The sequence below is a fragment of the Macaca fascicularis genome, chromosome 3 (genome assembly GCF_037993035.2).
Source record: "Macaca fascicularis isolate 582-1 chromosome 3, T2T-MFA8v1.1".
Taxonomy (NCBI): Eukaryota; Metazoa; Chordata; class Mammalia; order Primates; family Cercopithecidae; genus Macaca; species Macaca fascicularis.
The window spans coordinates 145,208,555-145,231,060 of record NC_088377.1 but is presented as its reverse complement, the minus strand read 5'-3'; the positions used below and the strand labels follow the sequence as shown (position 1 = coordinate 145,231,060).

General features: G+C 36.1%; 1 protein-coding gene across 3 annotated transcripts in view; it reads left to right on the top strand.

Moving 5' to 3' along the window:
* RELN (reelin) overlaps positions 1-22,506 on the top strand; it is a 510,762-nt gene that overhangs the window by 282,820 nt on the left and 205,436 nt on the right. For all 3 annotated transcript variants that reach the window (XM_005550435.4, XM_065542420.1, XM_045387530.2), the window contains exon 11: positions 10,884-11,029. In XM_005550435.4, the coding sequence (XP_005550492.3) occupies positions 10,884-11,029 (146 nt within the window). The remainder of the gene's footprint in view (positions 1-10,883; positions 11,030-22,506) is intronic.

Here is a 22,506-nt window from a genome sequence, read left to right as displayed (position 1 = left end):
TGGATATAACACAAGTGTTAAAACTGGTCTGGGTTCAAGTCTTGGCTTAACCATTTGTTAGCCATCTGGTCTTGAGTTGTTGCAGGAAGTCAGGGACCCCTAACGGAGAGACCAGCTGAAGCCACGGCAGAAGAACAAATTGTGAACATTTCATGGACATTTATTAGTTCCCCAAATTAATACTTTTGTGATTTCTTATGCCTGTCTTTGCCGTAATCTCTGAACATAAATCGTGAGGATTTCATGGATACTTATCACTTCCCCAGTGAGTATCCTTGTGATTTCCTATGCCTGTCTTTACTTTGGTCTCTTGATCCCGTCATCTTCTTTGTAAGCTGAGGAGGATGAATGTCGCCTCAGGACCCTGTGATTGTGTCAACTGCACAAATTGTTTGTAGAGCATGTGTGTTTGAGCAATATGAAATCTGGGCATCTTTAAAAAAGAACAGGATAACAGCGATGTTCAGGGAACAAGAGAGGTAACTTTGAACTGGCCGCCAGTGAGCCGGACGGAAACAGAGCTATATTCCTCCTCTTTCATAAACAATAGGAGAAATATCGCTGAATTCTTTTTCTCAGCAAGGAACATCCCTGAGAAAGAGAATGTGCCCTGAAGGTAGGCCTATAGACGGCCCCTTTTTAAGGCGTCCTGTCTTTTATGGTCAAAGCCGATGGGATGAAATAAGCCCCGGTCTCCTATAGTGCTCCCAGGCTTATCAGGTGGACAAAAATTCCCACCTAATAAATTATGGTCAGACAGGTTGTCTGCTCTCAAACCCCATTTCCTAATAAGATGTTATCAATGACAATGCGTGCCTGAAACTTCATTAGCAATTTCAATTTCACCTCATCTGGTGGTCCTGTGATCTTGCCCTGCCTCCATTTGGTTTGTGATATTGTATTACCTTGTGAAGTATGTGATCTCTGTGACCCACACCCTATTCGTGCACTCCCTCCCCTTTTGAAAATCGCTAATAAAAACTTGCTGGTTTTACGGCTCGGGGAACATCACGGATCCTGCCAACATGTGATATCTCCCCCAGACACCCAGCTTTAAATTTCTCTCTCTTGTGCTCTTTCCCTTTATTTCTCAAACCAGCCTAGACACTTAGGAAATAGAAAAGAACCCATGTTAAACATCAGGAGCGGGTTCTCCCGATATTGAGTAAGCTATTTAACCTCTCAGTGTCCTTGCCTGTAACAGGAATAATAATAGCATCTGCCTCATGTTGTCATGACTCAATAAGAAAATATTAAATAATAAATACTGTTAAAGTATAGTAGTTTTATTAACTACAAATGATTTTTTGTTTTTATTTTTTAGTTTTTATTTCTATTTTTTGAGACAGAGTCTTGCTCTGTCACCCAGACTGGTATGCAATGGCATGATCTCGTCTCACTGCAGCCTCACCTCCCAGATTCAAGTGATTCTCATGCCTTGGCCTCCTAAGTAGTTGGGACTACAGGCGTGCGCCACCACACCCGGCTATGTTTTGTACTTTTAGTAAAGATGGGGTTTCTCCATGTTAGCCAGGCTGGTCTTGAACTTCTGACCTCAAGTGATTCACCTGCCTTGGCCTCTTAAAGTGCTGGGATTACAGGCATGAGCCACTGCTCCCGGACTACGAATGACTTTTTTAATGCTACTGTCAATAAAACAAGGGAATACACAGAGTAGTGAGTATATGAACTCTCCACTGCTGATCTTAAAAATAATGTTGACAGTGGCAGGTCAAATAGGAAAGATAAAAATAAACCATTGTCATTCATAGTACATTTTGCTCTTGTCTTCTTTAGATATTTCTGTTTTTTGGAGGGGGGGAATATCTAAACCATTTCATCCGAGCCTATTCTTGTTTATCTCAGGTAGAGAAGGATGATATAGGACCAAATATGGTAATTATCTTCAGGACTTTATATGATTTACAGAATTGCAATTACAGGTCACCAGTTTAAATCGGCCCTAGGTTCGTAGAAGGCTTTACCATCTGTTGACTTTTTTTAGTAATTAATATGAAATAGATGTATAACACTATCAGCTTTTAATGTAGAACCTGGCGTTATATTTGTTGTGCTTTTTGAATTGGGGTTGGAAAGCTGAGGAGGACTGTAAATGGTTACAGAATTAATCTATTCTTCTATGTCACCATCTGTTTCTCCTCCTTTCTTTTTCCAAGTCCATGGCCTTGCCTGATTCATCTTGCAGTGTTTTCACAGAGAACTTCCCGTGTGGAAGAAAAGGTGTACCACATTCCTATCCTGCTTCTAATTACCATCATAATTTTTTATTTCCCACAAATCTCTAAGCAGCCCTTTGTTCACTACCAAGGAGGTAGGGCTTTAAATACCAATAAATATAGTGCTACAAGTTCAAAAGCTCCCCAGAGCCCCACCCTCATTAGTAATCTCCCAGAGTAAGCAGCTCATGCACTCAGCAAAGGAAGGTGCCTGAAACTCACTCAGTATCAAATCACCTGCCGCAATTGTTGTTTACGATGATTTTGCCCTCTTTCACAGAATATTGTATCCTTCTTTGTATTTGTGTACATGATTTCCAGAATAATCAAGTATATTTTTCCAGCTGCTCCTATTCTAAAGATAAGGGATACACTGTATCAGCTCATCATCTGCAGTTACTAGAATAGCTGTTCGTGCCAGGCAGGCCCTCTGTCATGTGGTTGTGGGTGTTTGTTCCACATTTAAGAACGAAAGGCACGTTCTTCCTACCCATAGTGGGGGAATGATTAATCTCAAGGAACATCTGGTGCACCAGCTCTGTGAGAATGGTCTTGGTTTTGCCGTCAAGGATTAAAGGATATGAACTGATTTTTTTTCACTCCTTCCATTTACGGCATACAGTAACAAGATTCAGCATATCACCTTGAGCAGAATTCTCATATCCAGGAATGATACTTGCAGTGGCATGAGCACTACATAGATACTGGATAGTAATGAATAATAATAACAATAAATAGTAGTAACCATAGTTATGATAAATAATAGTAATAATAATGATAGTAAAGTATTGATAGCATTTCATGAATGCTTTGTAGATGCCAGCACCATGAGGAAGATCTTGCCATACAGTTTTATATCTAGAGTAGATGAACATTGTGTGTCTGTAAAAACCCTGGATGCTCAGTGCTTAATTTTCCTTAGTCACTCTTAAAACATCTGGGCAAGTCCATCAAAGTCATCTCTTCCCAACTTCTCAAATACACATCCTGCAATCTGAGAATATTCTTAATTTTAAGTTGAAAGAAAAACATTAGATGTAGGTTTTCAGAGGGTCAGCCTGGAGCTGCTGCAGCTGCCTGCTTTCTACAAGTTATCAGTTTCCACAAGTTTCCACAAGTTTGCAGCCCACCAAGAGCTGCAAAGGTCAGTGAAGCGCGTCACAGGGAACCCAGGGACAATTGATTTGGAAAGAGCTGTGAGCAGGGCTTTTTGTTTCTATTTATTTATTTTTGTTTGTTTGTTTTCCTCATCCTTTAATAATACCCCATGAAGCAGTATCTCTGAATGGATCAATATGCCATGGAAGTGGATACTGGTCTGGCAGCTGCTGCATTTTATTTGTTTATGCTCATCTTTGGTGGCAGCCAAAATTTTTATTTTGAAAGCATGAATCATCCTTGAACACTTGGTGTGTGTGTGTCTGTGTGGGTGTGTGTGTATGTTTTCAAAAGAGAAAAAAGGAGTGCTTTGCTCACTCACAGTTAATAAATGTTTATATCTGCTCAGCTATCCTGGTTACCCTCAGCTTGCAAAGGCATAAATCACTGGTTTCTGTCAACTCTGGAAATGACCTACAGATTAAATGCAGATCATGGTGAGATAGGTGCTTTCCACATATTTTTTATTTTTAAGAAATCTTCCCACTCTGCTGGCTGTGCCTGCACCTGCTAATCTTTTTCTATTTATTACCCTAGTTCATTGTGTGGATAGCAAAGAATTCCAGATTACCTCTTCTACACATTTATGTCAACTTGTTTTAAGAAGTAAATCAGCACTAAATGATTATTCTGTTGTGAAGATTTGTCCTTTAGAATAGGCTGTGATTTGATCACATGTATTTAAAAGAAATTTTATTTTTAAAAAAGTAATTTGTTAAATTTTGAAAACTAATATCAAGGATTTGGAGTAACTAAGCTACTGAATTTAGAAGGGTCATATCTTAATATTTCCTCTACTACTACTTTGAATTTGACTGCCTCGCCGTTATTACCTTTACTATTGATAAATATCCAATAATAAAGACAATCTTTCTAGTTTAACAAACATCAAAAGGCCCTAATGAAGATGACAGACGTTAGGTAAATCAACAACCCATTAAAGGGAAGCATTAAGTCTGAACACGAGAGTCTATTAATTTTCTGTTGTTCTTGTACCTTATGCATTTGCCAAATTCATTGTCCCAGTGGGCACTAGGCAAGTCTCCAGTCCTGAATAAGAGCTGAATGTTTTATTCTGGGCTTCTGCTGTCACCCATCTAGTACTGTTGTCACAATTGCTGAACCATCAATGGAGAAAAAAGGTCGTTATATCAAATTATGAAAAAAAATAATTTGTCTGAAAAATTTAGCCTTAACACAAGGTAAGGCTAATGAAAAAAATCTAAGACAAATGGTGAAAGGGAAGATCACACTCAAGGTAGAATTCACCTATAAACCTACTTTTTGGGAATATAACCCCCTGGCACAGCAATACTATCATACCTAATTCATCTTCCATGCAATGTTCGATTGGGCACCTCAGAAAAAGGTTTCAGCAATTCATTTGATGGTTTTATATTCTGACAATACACAGGACAAATAAGAGAAAATCAGATTTACTTTTCAGAAATGTGCTTTGCATTATCACTGTACTGGAAACCATCTAGTGTGTAACTTGAGGGATTTGAGTGGTGGCTTTCTGATGAGGATAAACCTGAGCTCAGTTAGACTTGTGGCTAGCCCATGTTCCCATGTCTTTTTTCATTAAGAATCAGAATGTTAACTGTGGTTTTCTGGCCAGATTCCAGCATGGTTAATTGCATGCTGTCTACCTAAATTCCCTTTGCTTGGGATGTTCTTCACTTTGGATCGTATTGCTCTTATTGTCATGTTTCCCCCAAGAGGTGGGTACATGATATTGTAGAATGAGCCAGAATATAATTTGTTAAGCTAATAAGAGTACTTTGGGGATGAAGGGTTAAATGTAAGTAGTGTGCTTTTCACAATTCCCCCCAATGAGGCCTATTTGTACAGTAATTAATGTGGAATAACATTAGTGAAACATGGAAATGAGCCAGATCGCCATGACAAGAGTGGCAATAGCACAGAAACAACTAATTCTGATAATTTATACAGAAAATAATCATTTAAACAAATATGCAGAAGCTCCCTGCCTAATGCATCTTTTGCCTTATTTATTTATTTGGTCCGAAACTGACACATTCAATCACTAATTGAGTTAACACAATATTCAGTAGGTGAAATTTATTCCAAATGAACGTTAAAAACAGTTACAGTTTCTGTCATCTTTGTACCTAGCATGGCACCTAGAACAATAGCTTGCATAGTGACATTCATTCGTTAAAGTAAGGTTTGTTAATGAATGAAGATGGGGGCAAAAAAAAAAAAATCAGGAGGGAAATAGTGTTTACAGATTTCCTAAGACGCAGCAATCTTCAGGCATGTTCCCTGCAGTATTTTATCTAATACTCACAATTATCCCCATTTCACAGATGAAAAAACAGAGGCTTGGAGATGCCAAATGACTTCCCCAAGATCAAACAGCTTTAACTTTCAAAGCCAGTTCTATTTTACTATAAAACCCAACCACTCCTTGTTATCTTGCAGCCTCCCATGCTGTGCCTGGCATCTTTGCCCTTAATTTGAGGAGGCAAGTCTGAAAACCTCCAACACTGTGAAAGTCAAGTTGATCCCCAAAGACAAGGTTAACAACAGCCCTATGGAATTTTACATTGTTATTCTGCCTCTCATTACTCCAATTCAAATCTGTCACTATTGCCATTTTAGAGTTGTCATAATTATTGCCAAGTAATTATATACTTGTCATAAAATATACCGTAAATTGAATCTTTAAAAATTGTAGTACAAAGGAGTTCAAATGTGTTTAATGAATCCAGAAATTAATGAGAAAAAACACTCTTTAAGCTCCCTAAAATTGACTCACCATGGTTGAATCTATTGTGTTGACTAGAGAAAATGTACTTCAGCCCTCCTGCACCTGCACTGTATTTATAGCCAAGTTTTCAGTTTTTTAACTGACATTAAATTACCTAGAAATTGAATGTGTGGAAAATGGTAGAAATTTATTTTGCCTCATGAGAGAAATCGTTCTCTTTCTATTTTAATTTTTCTTTTAATGTAGCATGAAAGTCTATACCTTTAAAGTCTGTTGAACTGGGATGTAGGAAATGTGTATTTCTATATGATAATGGGTATAGCATAGTAAAAGACTTGAAATACACAATAATACATAGACTATAAATTAGTCAATCTCCAACGGTTCTAGCACACATCTCACTTTAATACAGAAATTCCTATACCAATATATTTCATTTCCAGCCAGACAGTGGCTAATTTATGACTCTGCCAACAATGCCATTTTAATTAATTTTATTCATCTTATTTCTCTTTCCTCTGTTCCTCATATCTCATCTGTTTGCATTGCCTAGATTTTAATTAAAAAACCTCTCCTCTCTAAGGAGCAATCTGAAGTGGCAAAAATAATCACTTAAAATATTACAGTCATTAAAAAATTGGCTGTGGTGGAAGCCATGCATTTTCAATTTTCCTACAAATGATGTTTTAGCTTCCTTTTAAAGCGCACTTTGTATTTGAATTGTCTGCCACCAGCCAGCTTGGCTATCAAAAATGGTCTTCCAGCTGGGTGGGCTGAGTGACAACTCCTTAATGGAGGAAATGGATGGCTCTCTGCTCATGTGGAGGAGAAGGCATACCAGGCAGATTTCATTCCATCTGCCACCAGCTCTCTGCAAGCTGGCATTGCCCAAATGCCCAATATCCTCATTCCAACAAAAAGGATATCGTCAAAAAATAAATGATAAGGCTACAGATGCCTGAAAGAATCATCAGGGCCATTAGACCCCAGGGAGATCATATTAAGAGGTGCCTTGGTGTTCATCTTTGATGAAAACCTAATAAAACAATGGTGGAGACAAATGTAAGCACTTTTACAAGTACGGAGGTGAAGTCATTAACATTTTCAGCAGAGTATAGGGAGTAACCTTAGAAAACTACTATCCTGAATTGTGGCCAAGGACTTGTTATATTGAGGAATTTGCACTGATGTTTCCTGTTGTTGATTTTCTGAATGACAAATTCTTGTCACTTAGTTACACGGCGTCCTGCTTGTCAAGTAAAGGAAATCCATTTAGTGGCAAAGTAGGAAAATATTTTTGATTGACAAAGAGAAACACATAAGAGCCATACTTAAGGGACTTTAGAAATCGGTAATCTGCTAGTACTTAGAAGTATAAAGTGTATGTCATTGATCAAGGCTAAATAATGAAACAAGTACAAACAATTATAATTATATAATAATGTAGTGCTAGAAATAGAAATAAAAATTTAGAGCCAGCTGCAGAATTTATATCTTTATTTCACCCTGAATAGATGCTTAGTTGCTTGATGTGTATTCACCGTATGTCAATCAAAAGCTGTGGTTCAGGAAGTGACATGTGATTTAGAATCATCTGCTAAAGAAAACCTAATAGATTTTCATGATGCTCAAAATAAAATAGTCCTGAATTCCAAAAATTCTTGTTTTTTTCATATCAAGAGCTCATGTGTCTTACAAAGTTACACATTTAATTGGTTTTGAAGTTGTTTAGAGTTTAATTGTTACTGCATACAAATGATAGGAGTTCAAATAGATGTTGAACAAAAATAGGTATTAAAATTGAGACCAATTTTTAAAAATTCTTTTCATGCTTTCAATGATTTTTAACATAGTAGATTGATGTTATATAATGCAAACTTATCTGTAAGAAAAGTGGCATCAGACATCTTGCATTTCCTGTTTTAGGAATATTTGGTAATCTGCCAAAATTTGGAGGAGGGCTTTTAAAGTTCTAATTAATGATTCAGTCTGCCCTGAAGATGAATGAATGTTTGCAGTATTTTTGCCTGTTGTATTGTGGGACATATTCTATGCATGTTACTAAAGGTTTTAAGTTGATCTGAAGAATTTTAATGACTATTCTGATGAAAAGTAGTTAAAAATAGATTGAAGTGCTCTTCTATTTTTCCATCATGTTTGCTAGGCATATGAAATGTAATAGCATATTTTTGGAAAATATATATATATTTAGAAATAATGATTATTTTGTAGCACTTAGAAGTTTCAGAATGCATTTCCTCATATATTATTTGTGCCACTAACAACACCTCTAGCAAATAGATACTATTGATTCCATTCTACAACTTGAGAAACTGAGGCCTAGAGGGGTTAAATGGCTTCTGCAAAAACATGGAACCATTAAATAGAGAAAATGTATTTCAACACATTTCTAATTCCAATCCCCAAACTCCTTGAGGGATTTCAGTCCTTATCATCTTAATTGTTTTTGGTTTCCAATTTTTATTCTTTTCCAATCTTAATTTCTTCAATTAATGTACGTGCTAAATTTACTTGAGTTAGATTCTAGGAGAAAGCTCAAGCAATGCGTAACCAAGGAAGCCATGGATTCCCATTCAGAGCCAGAAATGCTGATAGAAAGCAAGCAAGGCCCAGGGACACTATCTCAGTCTGAATGCATTCAGGCATAAATTTGTAGTTTGGAGAGCATCTAGGAAGTAGGCTAATTCCAAGACAGCAAGCCCACTGTGACCAATCCTAAAACAGAATTAACATGAAATTCTAACTTGTCTTGTAATTGATTTAGCCATTCTCAGAATGAGAACCCTAATCTGGCCCCCTACCCTGGATAAGGCTCCAAAATACAGGGCCTATGATTATCAACTCCTTAGAAAGAAATGGAGACTCGGTATACCCATTGCTCTCAAATAGCTCAGGAATTCACTGGTTTCACAAAGACCATCCCCAGTTTTACAGGCGCAGTATACTACGGGCTCATATATCCTTAAAAGAGCATTTTATCACTGCAAACCTTGAGAACACTGGGTTCTATTCAGAATGGCAGAGGCAGAAATCATATCTTGATCTCCTTAGCATGGTGGGGAGCAGAGCAAGCCATCTGCAGCTGTGTGGGTTCTGTGCATCTCCAGACCCTGTTGCCTAGAGAGTGACAGTCCCATCTTGCTAAGAGACAGGGAACATCCAGCCATCTCCTGCTGAGGGATGGCTGCTTCCTTTGGGTGTGTCACAGCCTTTCTTTGGTAATATGTCACTCTATTAAGACTCTAAAGAAGAGAATATTCAAAGAGCAATACTTCACCCCCCTCCACACCCAAAAGTCATTTATTATGATTTTCAAATATTGTGTACCATACATAATCTTATATGCTGTTTTATAGGATTGGCAGCATAGTAGGTTTATTTGCACCAACATCACCAAAAACACATGAGCAATGTATCATGCCATGATGTTATGATGACTATGACGTCATTAGGTTATAGAAATTTTTTAGCTCCATTATAATATTATAGGACCACCATTGTATATGCGGTCTGTCATTTACTGAAACATTGTCATGTGGTACATGACTGTATGTGTCTTAGAAAATCATGTTGTATATCTTAGGCATACACAATAAATTTATCTTTTTTAAAAAAATAATTACCTTAAAATGTATTTCCATGTCATTCACTCATTCATTTGTTGAACTATTTAACAAATATTTTTTAATGCCTGCTATATGCCAGGCACTGTGCTAAGACCTGGAATATAACAAGAAATAAAATGGACATTGTCCCTGCCCTACAGAACTCACAGTCCCTGGGCTTGACTGATAGGTTTTGTCCAATTGGTTTTTTTTCGTCTGTTTCATTTTAAGAGTATATAAAACTTAAAAGAATGTTTGATATTTCATGTATAGCATTTCTCTTTTTATTTCTCCTTTTTACTGTTTTAGCTTCCCATGACCAGCCCCAAGCATTTCTGTATATATGACTTATTACCAAAAAATGTTAATGCAAACTTATAATAATTTTTTAAAGTAAATAACATTTACTACCTCCAGAGTTTGATCTTGCCTTTATTCTCTTCAAGCTGAAAAAAATGTCATTAGAAAAAGTATCACAAGAAATATATTTTCTTTATTTTTTATATGTTCTTTTGGGGATTAACAAAGTTTGTAGTTTCCCAGTTCCTCATTTGGGACTGCATGCACTTTTTAGGTCTGGTCAGAAACTTTTACTCAGAAACTGGTTGAGAATATGTGATTATATCTGGGTTTACTTTGACCTTTTCTGCATTGCGTATTTAGATTAGCTGGCTGTTCTACTCATATTCCATTTACAGATAAATTGTGGAAGACTTGAATGGCAAGTAAGAAATATATGGAATATTGAAAAGGTCAATGCTATTTAGCCCATAACCACAGAATTTAAAATACATGACAAGTCATTATCAAATTTAATTCCCACAACAAGGACAGTGGTAAAGATGGGAAATTATTCCAATTAAAATATTCTTGTTTCATATTGAAGACAGAGATGGCAAAGCTCAAATGCCCTCTTGACTCCTTTTTTATAATAACTTAAGTTAGAAAGAAATTGTAATTGAATTAAATAAGGCAAAAAGAGGTAACAAGCTCTTTTGATTTGAGAGTCCATCATAGAGGAACTAATACAATAACTTTTCTAAAAACTCTAATTATACATGAGTAAGACAAATACAGCTACAAAACCAATTCAACAGCCACCCCATGCTTTCTTTTCATCTATAGCATAGCTGTCAGTCAGATGGGAACTCCATTTATTTCCATGGAAATGAAGGCAGCGAGTTCAATTTTGCCACCACCCGGGATGTAGATCTTTCCACAGAAGATATTCAAGAGCAATGGTCAGAAGAATTTGAGAGCCAGCCTACAGGGTAAGTAATTGCTATCTCCCATGCTGTGTACGTAGCACTTACATTTATTCTACTGGACATGTTTTAAATGCATATTGTTAAATGGCAAAAGCATACTTAGATCAATACTGATGATTCTTATCGTAGACAAGCCAAAAGGGGTGCACTTACCCTAAAGATTCTAAGTTTATAATTAACTATTTTTTGCATATTAAAAATGTGTGATTGCAAATGCTTTTAACTTCACTTGACTCACTTATATCTCATTTTAGTTTATTCAGCTTTTACTGGGAGAAAGGTTTTTTCCCAATGTTTATATGGAATACAAAATCTTCCCACTACTATCATATTGAGATTTTCATTTGTCTTCCTGGGTTCTGAGATTTATAGATGCTGCTACCTGATTTTCATTGGAATGTGGTTTTGATCTATAAAAACTGTTTAGGGGATAAAATTTATCTTTGAGAGATTTATAAAGGAGGAATTTGGGACTGAGGTTGAAACAGGAGACCTGAAGCAGTGAGCATCCTTTGATGGTAGTGCTTTCTTGCCGTTCTGAGCTGTGTGCCGCCTTCTGGGTCCTAAGTCCCTAATATATATCCTACTAATTGGGCAGCACTTTCAGAAGTTCAAGTTGAAAAGAAACATTAATAAGATTAGAGACTCAACCCATAAGGTGGTATGAATTGGAGGCAAATGTTTTCTAACACTATGATAGGGATGAATGAAATTAACATAAAATATAATTTTATAATGAATATGAAATAGCAATAATTTATTGACTGAGAAACTTTTCCAGAATACAACATTTGATGTATAGTCATGTCACTCTGATCTCAACAGATTAAATCAAAACTGATTAAACTTCGAAGTCCCTGAGTGGCAAGATGGCTAGTATTGCCCTTTTGGGCTCCCTGCTGTGCCTTGCCCAAGAACTTCTTTCAAACCCAATAAGACTCTTCCATTCTCTCTCCCAGAAGGACCTGTCTTTTTTAGCTTGTATCCTCAAAGCTTATCTATGAAAGAACACAAAAATTCTTACCCTCAGCCTGAGCCATTGCGGCCACAATGGGGTCTTTCACTGTCAAATGCTGAATTTCTACTGCATTGACCCAGCCCTGCTCCTCCCTGCCTCAGGGAAGTGACTCAGGTCCAGCCTGTGGCACAGCGGGCTAAGCCTCTGCAGAAGCCTGAGAATCTGAATGACTCCACCCACTCAGGGCCTATTGACCTCTACAGGCCCAGCACCAAGGCTCAGTCCTTAAACCCACAAGGCCTTTTCTGACTTTCCTGACACCCTGAAGCTCCATGTGCAGTACAGCTCCAGTATCTCCCTGAGATACCAGAAGCCTGTTTCTCATTTTAGCCTCTAGGATCTCTCCAGGGTCAGGCTGGGGAGACTCTAGAGGAAAAAAAAAAACAGTGGTTTCTGGTCCTTCTAGCTCTTGTAAGAACAGTCCGCTCCCCTCCCAGATCAAAGAGCTTTGGTGGAGTCCAGAGCTTTGACAGTGCACAGAAGTCTTTCTACCTTTATCTTTCTACCTTTATCTTCTGGAGATAAAGGATCACCAGCACATCACTTCTCTCTGACTACTGATAAAAAAAAAAAAAAAAAAAAGAGACCAATTCAACTCCCTTTCCTGATTATGGAGCTTGATCACAGATGAGGGGATCCAAATGTTGAGGCACAAGAGACTCATTTACTCCCACGCTTTCATCTCTCCACACTAATTCCATCCATATATCAGGGATAAATCACCCCCTTCAGGGAGTCCCAGAGCCCCTGGGGACTCAGATGATTCCCCAGTGTTACCAGCCCCCATCCCATTAAAGCAGAACTAAAGAGATGCATTTCCTCTCCAGGAGTACCATTCTGATTCACACATAAATACCAATCTGTCTCTTCCCCGTCCTCCCTCTCCTTCTCACCCTCCACCTCTCTCCTTCTCTGTGTGTGCCTGTATCTTCCAAGAAAAATCAATATTTTAAATGTAACTTGCTCTTATTGTTTGGAGGGGAAATAAAATTTATTTTTACCTATGGCCTTCATACTGGCTGTTCTCTCTCCCAAAATGCCCCCCATCTTCTTAGCTTATTCTATTAGCAAAGCCTGTCTATAAAAGGACACAATAAATGCCTTAGTAAAAGAATGAATAGTCCATTCAGCTCTCTATGAGTAACACTTGTGGAGACTTGGTACAAAAACATGGAAAACCCCTTCATGAAGTAAGCTTAGAAAGGAATTGACTTGATATTAGAAGAAACCAAGCATAGTTTAGAAGATTAATATACTAGTCCAGAAACATAGTTGGCAAAAATATATTCCAATTAACAGATCAGACATTCTGCTTTCCTACAGCACAAATAATATAAGAGAATTTTTGGCTACAACTAAATCATTCCCCCAAACAGAAAAAAAAGAACTAAAACTGTTTATGCCTGAAAAAAGAGCTGAAGTCAATATGGACACAGAGGATCATCGGAGGAAATTCTATTAACCAAATGATTCAGGTGGTTTTAAGTATGCTCTTTGGCTATTTCTCAGGAGTGAAGATTGACCAAGGTTTTGGTCACAGTGAAGAAGCTGGTACTTCCAGGCCCTGTCATTGTCAGCAGGTTTCTGTTCCAATAAGATATAATCATGTGCTTGAGAAAAGCACCTGTGCCACTCTCATTGCTCTGCAATTAATTTATCTAAATTCTAAAAGTGGTGTAATTCTTCTAGCAACTACACCTTGGGTTTATTTGTGACTTTTGGCCAGGACGTCAGGCCACACCACCAGAATTAGTTCATTCATGCTGTCATCTGGTGACCTAGCTATGAAGTTGGCATTATGTTATAAAGGTATAAAAGGATAATAAGAAGACCTAGTGTTTTCTGCGTTTTGGGTGATGATAAAAATGATAATTTAATCCATGGTGTTTTGTGTGCTTGTGTGTGTTGTGGGTTGGGGGGACCTGCACTCCCACCTGGTCCCAAATGTTACTTTATTGGTCCAGGAAAGAATGCTGATATAATAATTTTTAGTCACAGATTCAATTTTTTTAAAAGTCACAAAATAAAATTAATGTGAAGCATTTTTACCTAGGGTAAGAGCTGACACAGGAAAATAGATTAAAAATTTGGTAGTGAAATTCTTGATGTGTTCTGTTTTCTCTGCTCAGTTTATCAAATATTTGTCTCATTCTTCTTTCATCCACCACCACCCACACAAACAATTTATCATGGTAAGCTCATCTGCTAAAATAGACAGAAAACATAGTTGGCAATCCTCACTCATTCAAGGGTGGCCAGTTGAATTGACTGAATTCTACTGCTTTGAGTTCACTTTTTTAAGAAATAAAAAATTATTAATGTGAATATAATGCTTTCATCTCTTTAACAAGGTTTTTCTTCCGTAAGAATTATGAGAGAGAAAAAAAGAGTAGGCAGTCCTCTCTAATAACGTTTCCAAAAGACTTAATATGAATGGCAAGGAAGAAAAGATAGCCAGTAAGCCATTATGGCTTTTTTGGGAAACCAGTTTCCCAATTATCCATATTTTCCCACCATTTGAATTAAAGTATTTTATCTCAGATCACAAGGATGCAAGAGCCGTTTGCCTTTCATATCGCTTAGCTGTCCGAAAATCCAATGTTGATAGGTTTATTTTTTTTAAGTGGGATTTTAAAGTTGTGTTTTCCTTTTTTCTAGAGAAGATACATCTGTTAGTTCAGGCAGGGAGAAACTTGAATAGACACACTGATAATTTATGTGAGTCTTTCTGAACTTTGGCTTAACCTTACAAGCATGTCATTGAATTAGCAGCTACCACATCTCACTTAGCTGAGGCTGTCTTTAGGTGGAAGGCGGCTTTGTAGAACATTGCACATGGAATTTGTATATTTGCCTTTCATCCCAAACGTAAACATTATATGCTTTTACTATTCAAACACCTTTTTAAAAAAAATCTGTTTTACTGCTGTTACCACAATATTTGTGCAAAAGAGAAACTCCACAAATGTAATGAATATTAAAAGCTGGAATCAAGACAGTATGTTCTAATCTTGCCAACCTGCCCCAAATCCTTGGAAATGACAGAAAATAAGCAAACGAGTCTATAATGACACTAAAAAACAAGAAAGTGACCCGTAGTTGGACCAGAGAGAGGAGGTATCTGATGGAAGGAGGGAGACAATAGCCCAGAACACATATTGAATGAGACACTACAAAATGCATCTCAGTATTGCTCCAGGTCATGGATGCTGCACACAGGAATCAGGGTGAGGCTATAAGGACTGCTAAGTAGGTGAATCCCTCACTACACCTACTTCTTTCTTTTCTTTTTCTTTTTCTTTTTTTTTTTTTTTTTTTTTGAGACAGATTCTCACCATGTCACCCAGGCTGGAATGCAGTGGTGCCATCTCAGCTCACTGCAACCTCCGCCTCCTGGGTTTAAGTGATTCTTGTGTCTCAGCCTCCCCAATAGCTTAGATTACAGGCACGCACCACCACATCCAGCTAATTTTCTGTACTTTTGGTAGAGACAGGATTTCACTATGTTGGCCAGGCTGGTCTCAAACTCCTGAACTCAAGTGATCTGCCCGCCTGCCCGCCTTGGCCTCCCAAAGTTCTGGTTTTACAGGCATGAGCCACCATGCCTGGCCCTCACTACACCCACTTCTAAGCAGAGACTTATGCCCCCAGGACCAAGCAATGAATATGGACACGTGGAATGGAGAAGCAGGGCATTGTGCCCCCATGGGAATCCTCACCCAGGGGCACATCTGCTCCCAGTGAGTGGGCATTTTTCCACCGAAACTAAGAGAGAATAGCAGATATGAATTTAAGCAAATAATCTAAATCACTAAATCTAAGGAAAACCACCTCCATGTAAAAAAAAATAAAAATAAAAGTAAAGCATTAAACTAAAGAACTAGGAACCAAGTAAGTAAAAGGAAGTAACAGATTAAACTAATGGAGATTGTATAAGAAGTATAATTAATGTCCTCAGCAGGATAAGGGCGTATACTGTGTTTGTGAAATTAGAACAAATTTTATGAGGAAGAAACAATTAGAGATGTGAGAAATGGCAATATATGATTGGTGAAACAAGTTTAATGGATTTTTTTCCCTGAGTATCAGTATAGGCAGAGCTGAATAACAAATTAGTGAGCTGGAAATTTGAGTCTTGAAATGTTATTTCATTACAGAAAAAGAGATATTAAGATATTAAGAGATAAGTGACACTTCCAACATTAGAAATAATAGGAATTAAAGAAGAAGCCAGAAGGAATACATGGAATGAAATATTCAAATAAATAATTGAAAAAAGTTCCCAAGATTAAAAAAAGGAGAAGAAGGAGGAGGAGGAAGAAGAGGAGGGGTAGGGAAGAGGAGGAGGAGAAAGGTATAGTGGCTATGAATGAAAATGTTTAGCAAGATGAATGGAAAAGTACCCAGTCCTAGATAATCAGGGAGAAATTTTAGAACACCAATAAAAGAAAATTCTAAAGCTTCTAGGTAAGATTTATTGTACTTTCCTTGGTAGCATTAAGCATTTTTTCAAAGGAAGCAGTTATCTTGAAGTTCTGAAAATGATTTGAGTTGTAAAATTCCTTCTCCAGCCAAATATCACGTATTAGGAAAAAATAAAAACTGTTATAGACACACAGGATTCAGAAAGTTTACCACCCTCTCTGGAAGAATTACTGCAAGGATACATTCCTGGAAACTAATCCAAGAGGAAGATGAGATATTCAAGAAAGAGTAGTAAACAAGTAAAAAAGTAAAACTTGTACTTCAGTCTAAATAAGTATGGATTATTTGAAAACTTTAACAAAAACTTGAAATTAAAACACAAAAGATTGCAACATGAGAAGTATAGAAGGTGGCTGGCAGGAAGGGAAGCTGAAAAAGGAAATAAAATATTGCGCATGTTCTTAACATGTTTAGAATGAAACTGTAGATCTTGGTTAACTCTTAATGTTAATAGAAAACTTTAAATAAATATAGATATGTGTGTTAAAAAGTAGATAAGCCAGATAGAGGTTATATAACTTCTAAAGCATTAGGTTAACATTAGAACAAAGAAGACATAGTTCAGTAATGTCAGGAAAGTGGGAAAAATAAACAATAAAATACAGGGTAAATAGAAAATAGAAAACAATTGGTCAGGAGCCAATTCAAACATATCAGTAATGTGATAAATTAGAGTGAGTTATATTCACTTATTAAATGAGATTCTCACAGTAAGTTTTGAAAAATAAGCTGTATATTTGCCCTTATGAGAGACTTAAACTATAATAACAAAAGAAATTCAAAGTCAAAGAGGAACTAATACACCAGGCACATGTAACAGAAGCAGCAGGGAGGCGTATTACAATAGGATAGAATTCAAGTTTGAGCATTAAAAGGGCGAAAAAGGAATATTTCATGTATCAATACATGTAGAGCACTTTGCCTAAAGCATGGTGCATAATAAACAAGTTAAAAATTAGTTATTATTCAAAACATAATCACTGTCAGTAATATGATATGGGCAAAGTGGTGCTCAAAAGAAAATTATACTGATATTAATTAATTAATGAGATATAAAAGGTTAAACACAAAGTTGAATAGCCAATGAAACCTGAATCATTCTCTAAACAAGAAATATATCATTGGGAAAAAAACAATATTAATTAAAATGATGATTGGATATGTTTAAAAACCACACAAGTGCTAAAACAGATCAAAGTAAACTTGTTGCAGGCTGTTAAAACAGATGTATTACTTCCTCCTTTTTCTGATTTTCGTTTGACCTAGGTGCTAATATTGCTTTCTTTTTAAGCTAATTGTTTTTATAGTTTAAATATTAAAACAGTAATTTTTCAAATGACAAGTATATAAGTTCTCTGTGCCAAAGTTGTTCTGCAGCTCCTTCACAGAAGTTCTGAGCCCTTCTTTAATTTATAGCACGTTTCCATGCCATCTTTGCTCTTGGCACTGCCATACTTGAGTTGTTTAATAGGCCCCCAGCCCCAAAGTAGCTGTCCATGTGAGCATCCAGAATGCAGCAACTGGCTCCCTATCCTTGTTCCCGAGAGAGAGAACCAATGAATCTAACATATAACCAGGAAAAAACAAATTTGCGTATAGAGCAACAAGAACAATCTCTACTGTAGCCCTTTTGATGTAAGTTGACACTTTCATTAAAAATAGGCTGAAATTTCTTTAGAGCTCTTCCTAACGGTTTAAGCATCTTATTTTCCACAAATTATACCATCTTAAACTAAAATTTGGTGGAAAGTGTTCTAAACCAGAGGTAACAATTCATCCTATCCATCTGGAATATTTTCATCAACCTATCCATCTGGATAGGATGAATTGTTACCTCTGGTTTAGAACACTTTCCTATCCAGACGAATTGTTACCTCTTATTTCAAATACTTTCACAAAATGCTCATAACGCTATAGAGGGATTCTATGTAAGCTTACAATTCAAGGTAAATGAATTGAAGGTAGTTTGGCAGTCTGAGTTAACATTATATTAAGTGGGTTTTGTTTTTACAGTCATGTTCACTTTTATTAAAGCAAAACTTAACCATTTAAATAACATAAATAATAAATTTAGAAGCCCAGATAGATTGTAGCTAAAATCTTAAACAGTGCCAAAGACCTCCAGGTAGATAAAGTGTAGACAGTTTATCTTTTGCTAAATATATCCTTGATTAAAGATTGTTTGAGCAATAACTCTTTGCATACTGTACTGCAACTTCATCTAAGGTTGTTTATTTATTATAGCAAGAAAAAAGTAAAAACACTCATTATAATTTAGAAGTTCATTTGAATTGCCACTTTGACTTATTTTAAAATGAAAACAGCACTACATTTTACAGGAGGAGAAAAGGAAACCAACATTTATTGAGACTCTGTAATGTCCCAGGCAATACATCATTTTCTCTAAACAGTCTCCAGTCTGGGTTATGTTACTGTCTTATTAATGAGAAAGCTGGGTGCTTTCTAACCGTTCTGAAACCCAATATTCTTTATTAGTGTTGTTCCAACGAGAGTGTAAATAAACATGATACATGTCATAAAAACCTAAAACAAAATTAAATTCGAGAGGAACCAATTGAAGAGAAGGATCTTTGAAATGTAATGCATTCAGGGAAGCCTTCAAATTGAGCTCATCCCTTTACCTTCACCTAAGCTGTTATGCTGGAGGGAAAACCTATAAATGCAATGAAGGTGGAGAAGGCTTCAGTCAAAGTATACATCTTGCTAGACTTCAGAGGACTCATACTGGAGATAAACCTCATGAATATAAATGAATGTGGAAGGTCTTTACCTATGACACATCCCTTATTAAAGAGCAGAGCATTCATCCCAAATATAGACCTTATAAGTGTAATGAACTTTTTCGACCTCAGAGGATTTATATGAGATTTTTTTAAAACCTTATTAATTTGGTCAATATAGGATCTTATAGCCAGGCTTTATTCTGGATCTTAGTTCAGACTTAAAGTTACCAACTTTAGGTGTTTTAATATGTTCTGAATAATATAATTTAAAAATTCATAGAAAATATGAAATGTTCCATTACTTTTACTGCCTTTTATGCTAATATTAGTAGGGAAAAGGTCTGGCTAAGATATTAGATCTCTAATTCCTATGTTCATATTCTTAATATTTTCATAAACCTATATTGAGATAATTTAAATTTTCACTGTGAATTATAATTCATATAAACTGAATACCTGACTTTTTCCTGGAAATTATTTGCTTATTGCAAAGAAAATGAGCAAAGTAAAAGTCCAAAATCTCCCGACCATGCTAATTCCCATTCTTCACTGTTGAACTGTTGGCATCTATTCATTCAGAAATTTTTCCATAATGATACCAAAAAAAAAAAACCCACACAACACTAGAATCACACTTTGCATATATACTTCAACTTGATTTTTCAAAACTTAAACATATTATGAAAGTCCCTTCTAGTCAATAAATATAGATCTTCATTATTTCACAAAGGCCAGTTAATCTAACTGAACCCCCCTGTTGACAGACAAAGAATATTGTAGTAAACATTCTTGTGTGCTTGTTAAAATATTTCTGAAAGGTAAGTTCCTAAAAGGAAAAGGAAAACTGGATAATCAGATGTATATGCACACATATACATACATATGTACATAAATAATTTCAGTTTTGATAGTTATTGCCAAGCTACCCTGCCAAGAATACATATCATTCTTAAAAGTATTGGAGTATGAGCTGGTTAAAATATAATTAATCCTAGTTACAAAGAATTCCAAAACACCTGATAGAGAAGACCATCAGCTTTCCAGCTAAGACACCTCTTTAAATTACTTTTTGCTTACAAAAATATTACTCTTTTAGTGACAGAAAAGACAGAAAGCCTTATTTTAAAAATATAAATTAAGTATTTATTGTGATCTTGCTATCTCTAAGGAACAGAGTTGCCTTAAGGCATTTTATTGATCAGAAAACTTTTTCTGTGCTCCAACTTCACCTCATTCTATTTGTAGTAAATAATAGATACCACTGTATTTATAATAAATAAGGTAAGGGTTTTTTAATTTTAGAATGAATCATAAAAGAATAAATATAAATTGCTGCATTGTAGAGAGCTCTCTCCCTCAGGCAGACATTCCTTCAAATGCACTTCACATAGAACTGCATTTCCTTAGGGAAAGCATAATTTAAACCACAGAGAAGTAACATACCTTTGGAGGGAAATTGCCATGCCGTCCGAGTTATTGACAAACCTATGGAGCTCCTCAAATAACCACTACTGGTCTCAAAGATTTGGTTATAATTTTACTTCATGTAATTATTATATTTGGAGAGAGTCAGGGACAATATAATTTTTGTACAATGTAATTTTTGTATATTTGGAGAGAGTCAGGGACAATATAATTTTTACAAGGTCACAACTTTGTGGCTTTGTAAATTGGGACTTTGAAGTCTGGGGAGTAAAGACTCCACCTGAAGTCCCCCGGTAGTTGATAGACCTCTGGGATCTCCTTAAGGATACTTTGCCTCCAACAATGTTTTAGCCAGTGTTTATACAAATTCCTGAAAGAGTGGGTTTGTGCTATAACAGGCTCCTCCTGAATTTTTAATAAATGCAAAGTAGTTATTCAAAGCAACAAGACTTTTGCAAAACATAAATCTTGTAAAAATTCAGTAAAGCAGATTTATCTCTGCCTTTTTCTCTTCAAAGTAGACTAAACTTCCCATTTCACTTGATTATAAATATTTGGATTTCTAAAGGAAGTAACTTCACTTTTGTTATCTTCCAACAGTTAGAGTGGGAGAAATAAAGACTAATTGAGAAAAAAAAATGGATATGTAAGATTTAAATAAAGATTGAAAGTTATTATATGTTCTGAATCGTATCACACAACGTTGTGGTAGAAGTGATAATAACTCATTTAAGTTAATCTAGAAAAGTTTTTCATTTACAACAAATAGAAGAAAAAGACTACTAATCTCATTTCTCACTTAAATAGAAGGTTCTTTTAGTCCATGAAAATTCTTTTTCAATTTAATTTTTCACTTTAAAAATACTCTAAAGCAGATAGATGTCAAAAAGGAGTCATCATCTGCATCATTTATAACCTTAACTTGCTTTGTGGATCAGTAGGCTGAGTGGTTTAATTGGGATAAATGGAGCAAGCAAAAGACCAATGAACCAGTGTGAAATTTTCATGTATGCGTCAAAAGAGGCTTCTGGTTAATTTGCAAATGATGCAATACTATTAAGAGCTATTTCAAAAAGTTACTATTCCGTTTGCTTGCTCCTTGAATGATTGATGTAACCTGTTAAAATTTTTTAAAAAGAATTTTCTAATATATTTGTCCCAAATCTGTTATAAAATGGGATGGTTCAACATAATCATCCTGGTATACATAATATCCTTTTTACAACTGTAACTATGAAAATCACAGCAAATCAAGAAAGAAAAGATCTAAAGTTTAGAGCTGAACAGGTGGTTGGCCTTAGGCAAGTCACTTACCCTTGTGTGTCCCAGTTTCTTCCAAATGTAGACCAGTTAATTGTGTGCATAACAAAGGCCAAATTAGACATGGCCAGAAATAAATACTAAAGATAAAATCGGTTTTAAAATATCAAATATTTCAACTTTTTAAATATTAAACACAAGATCAAAATATCAAACTTCTCTCATAAATTATACAAAGTATACAATTATATATATATAATGATATGTGATACATTTTATTTTACTTGAGACAGAGTCTCACTCTGTCACCCAGGCTGGAGTGCAGTGGTGCAATCTCAGCTCACTGCAACCTCCACCTCTTGGGTTCAAGCCATCCTCATGCCTCAGCCTCCCCAACAGCTGGGATTATAAGTGTGCGCCAACACGCCCAGCTAATTTTTATATTTTTAGTAGAGATGGGTTTTCGCCATGTTGACCAGGCTGAACTTGAACTCCTGGCCTCAAGTGATCCGCCCACCTTGGCCTCCCAAAGTGGTGGGATTATAGGC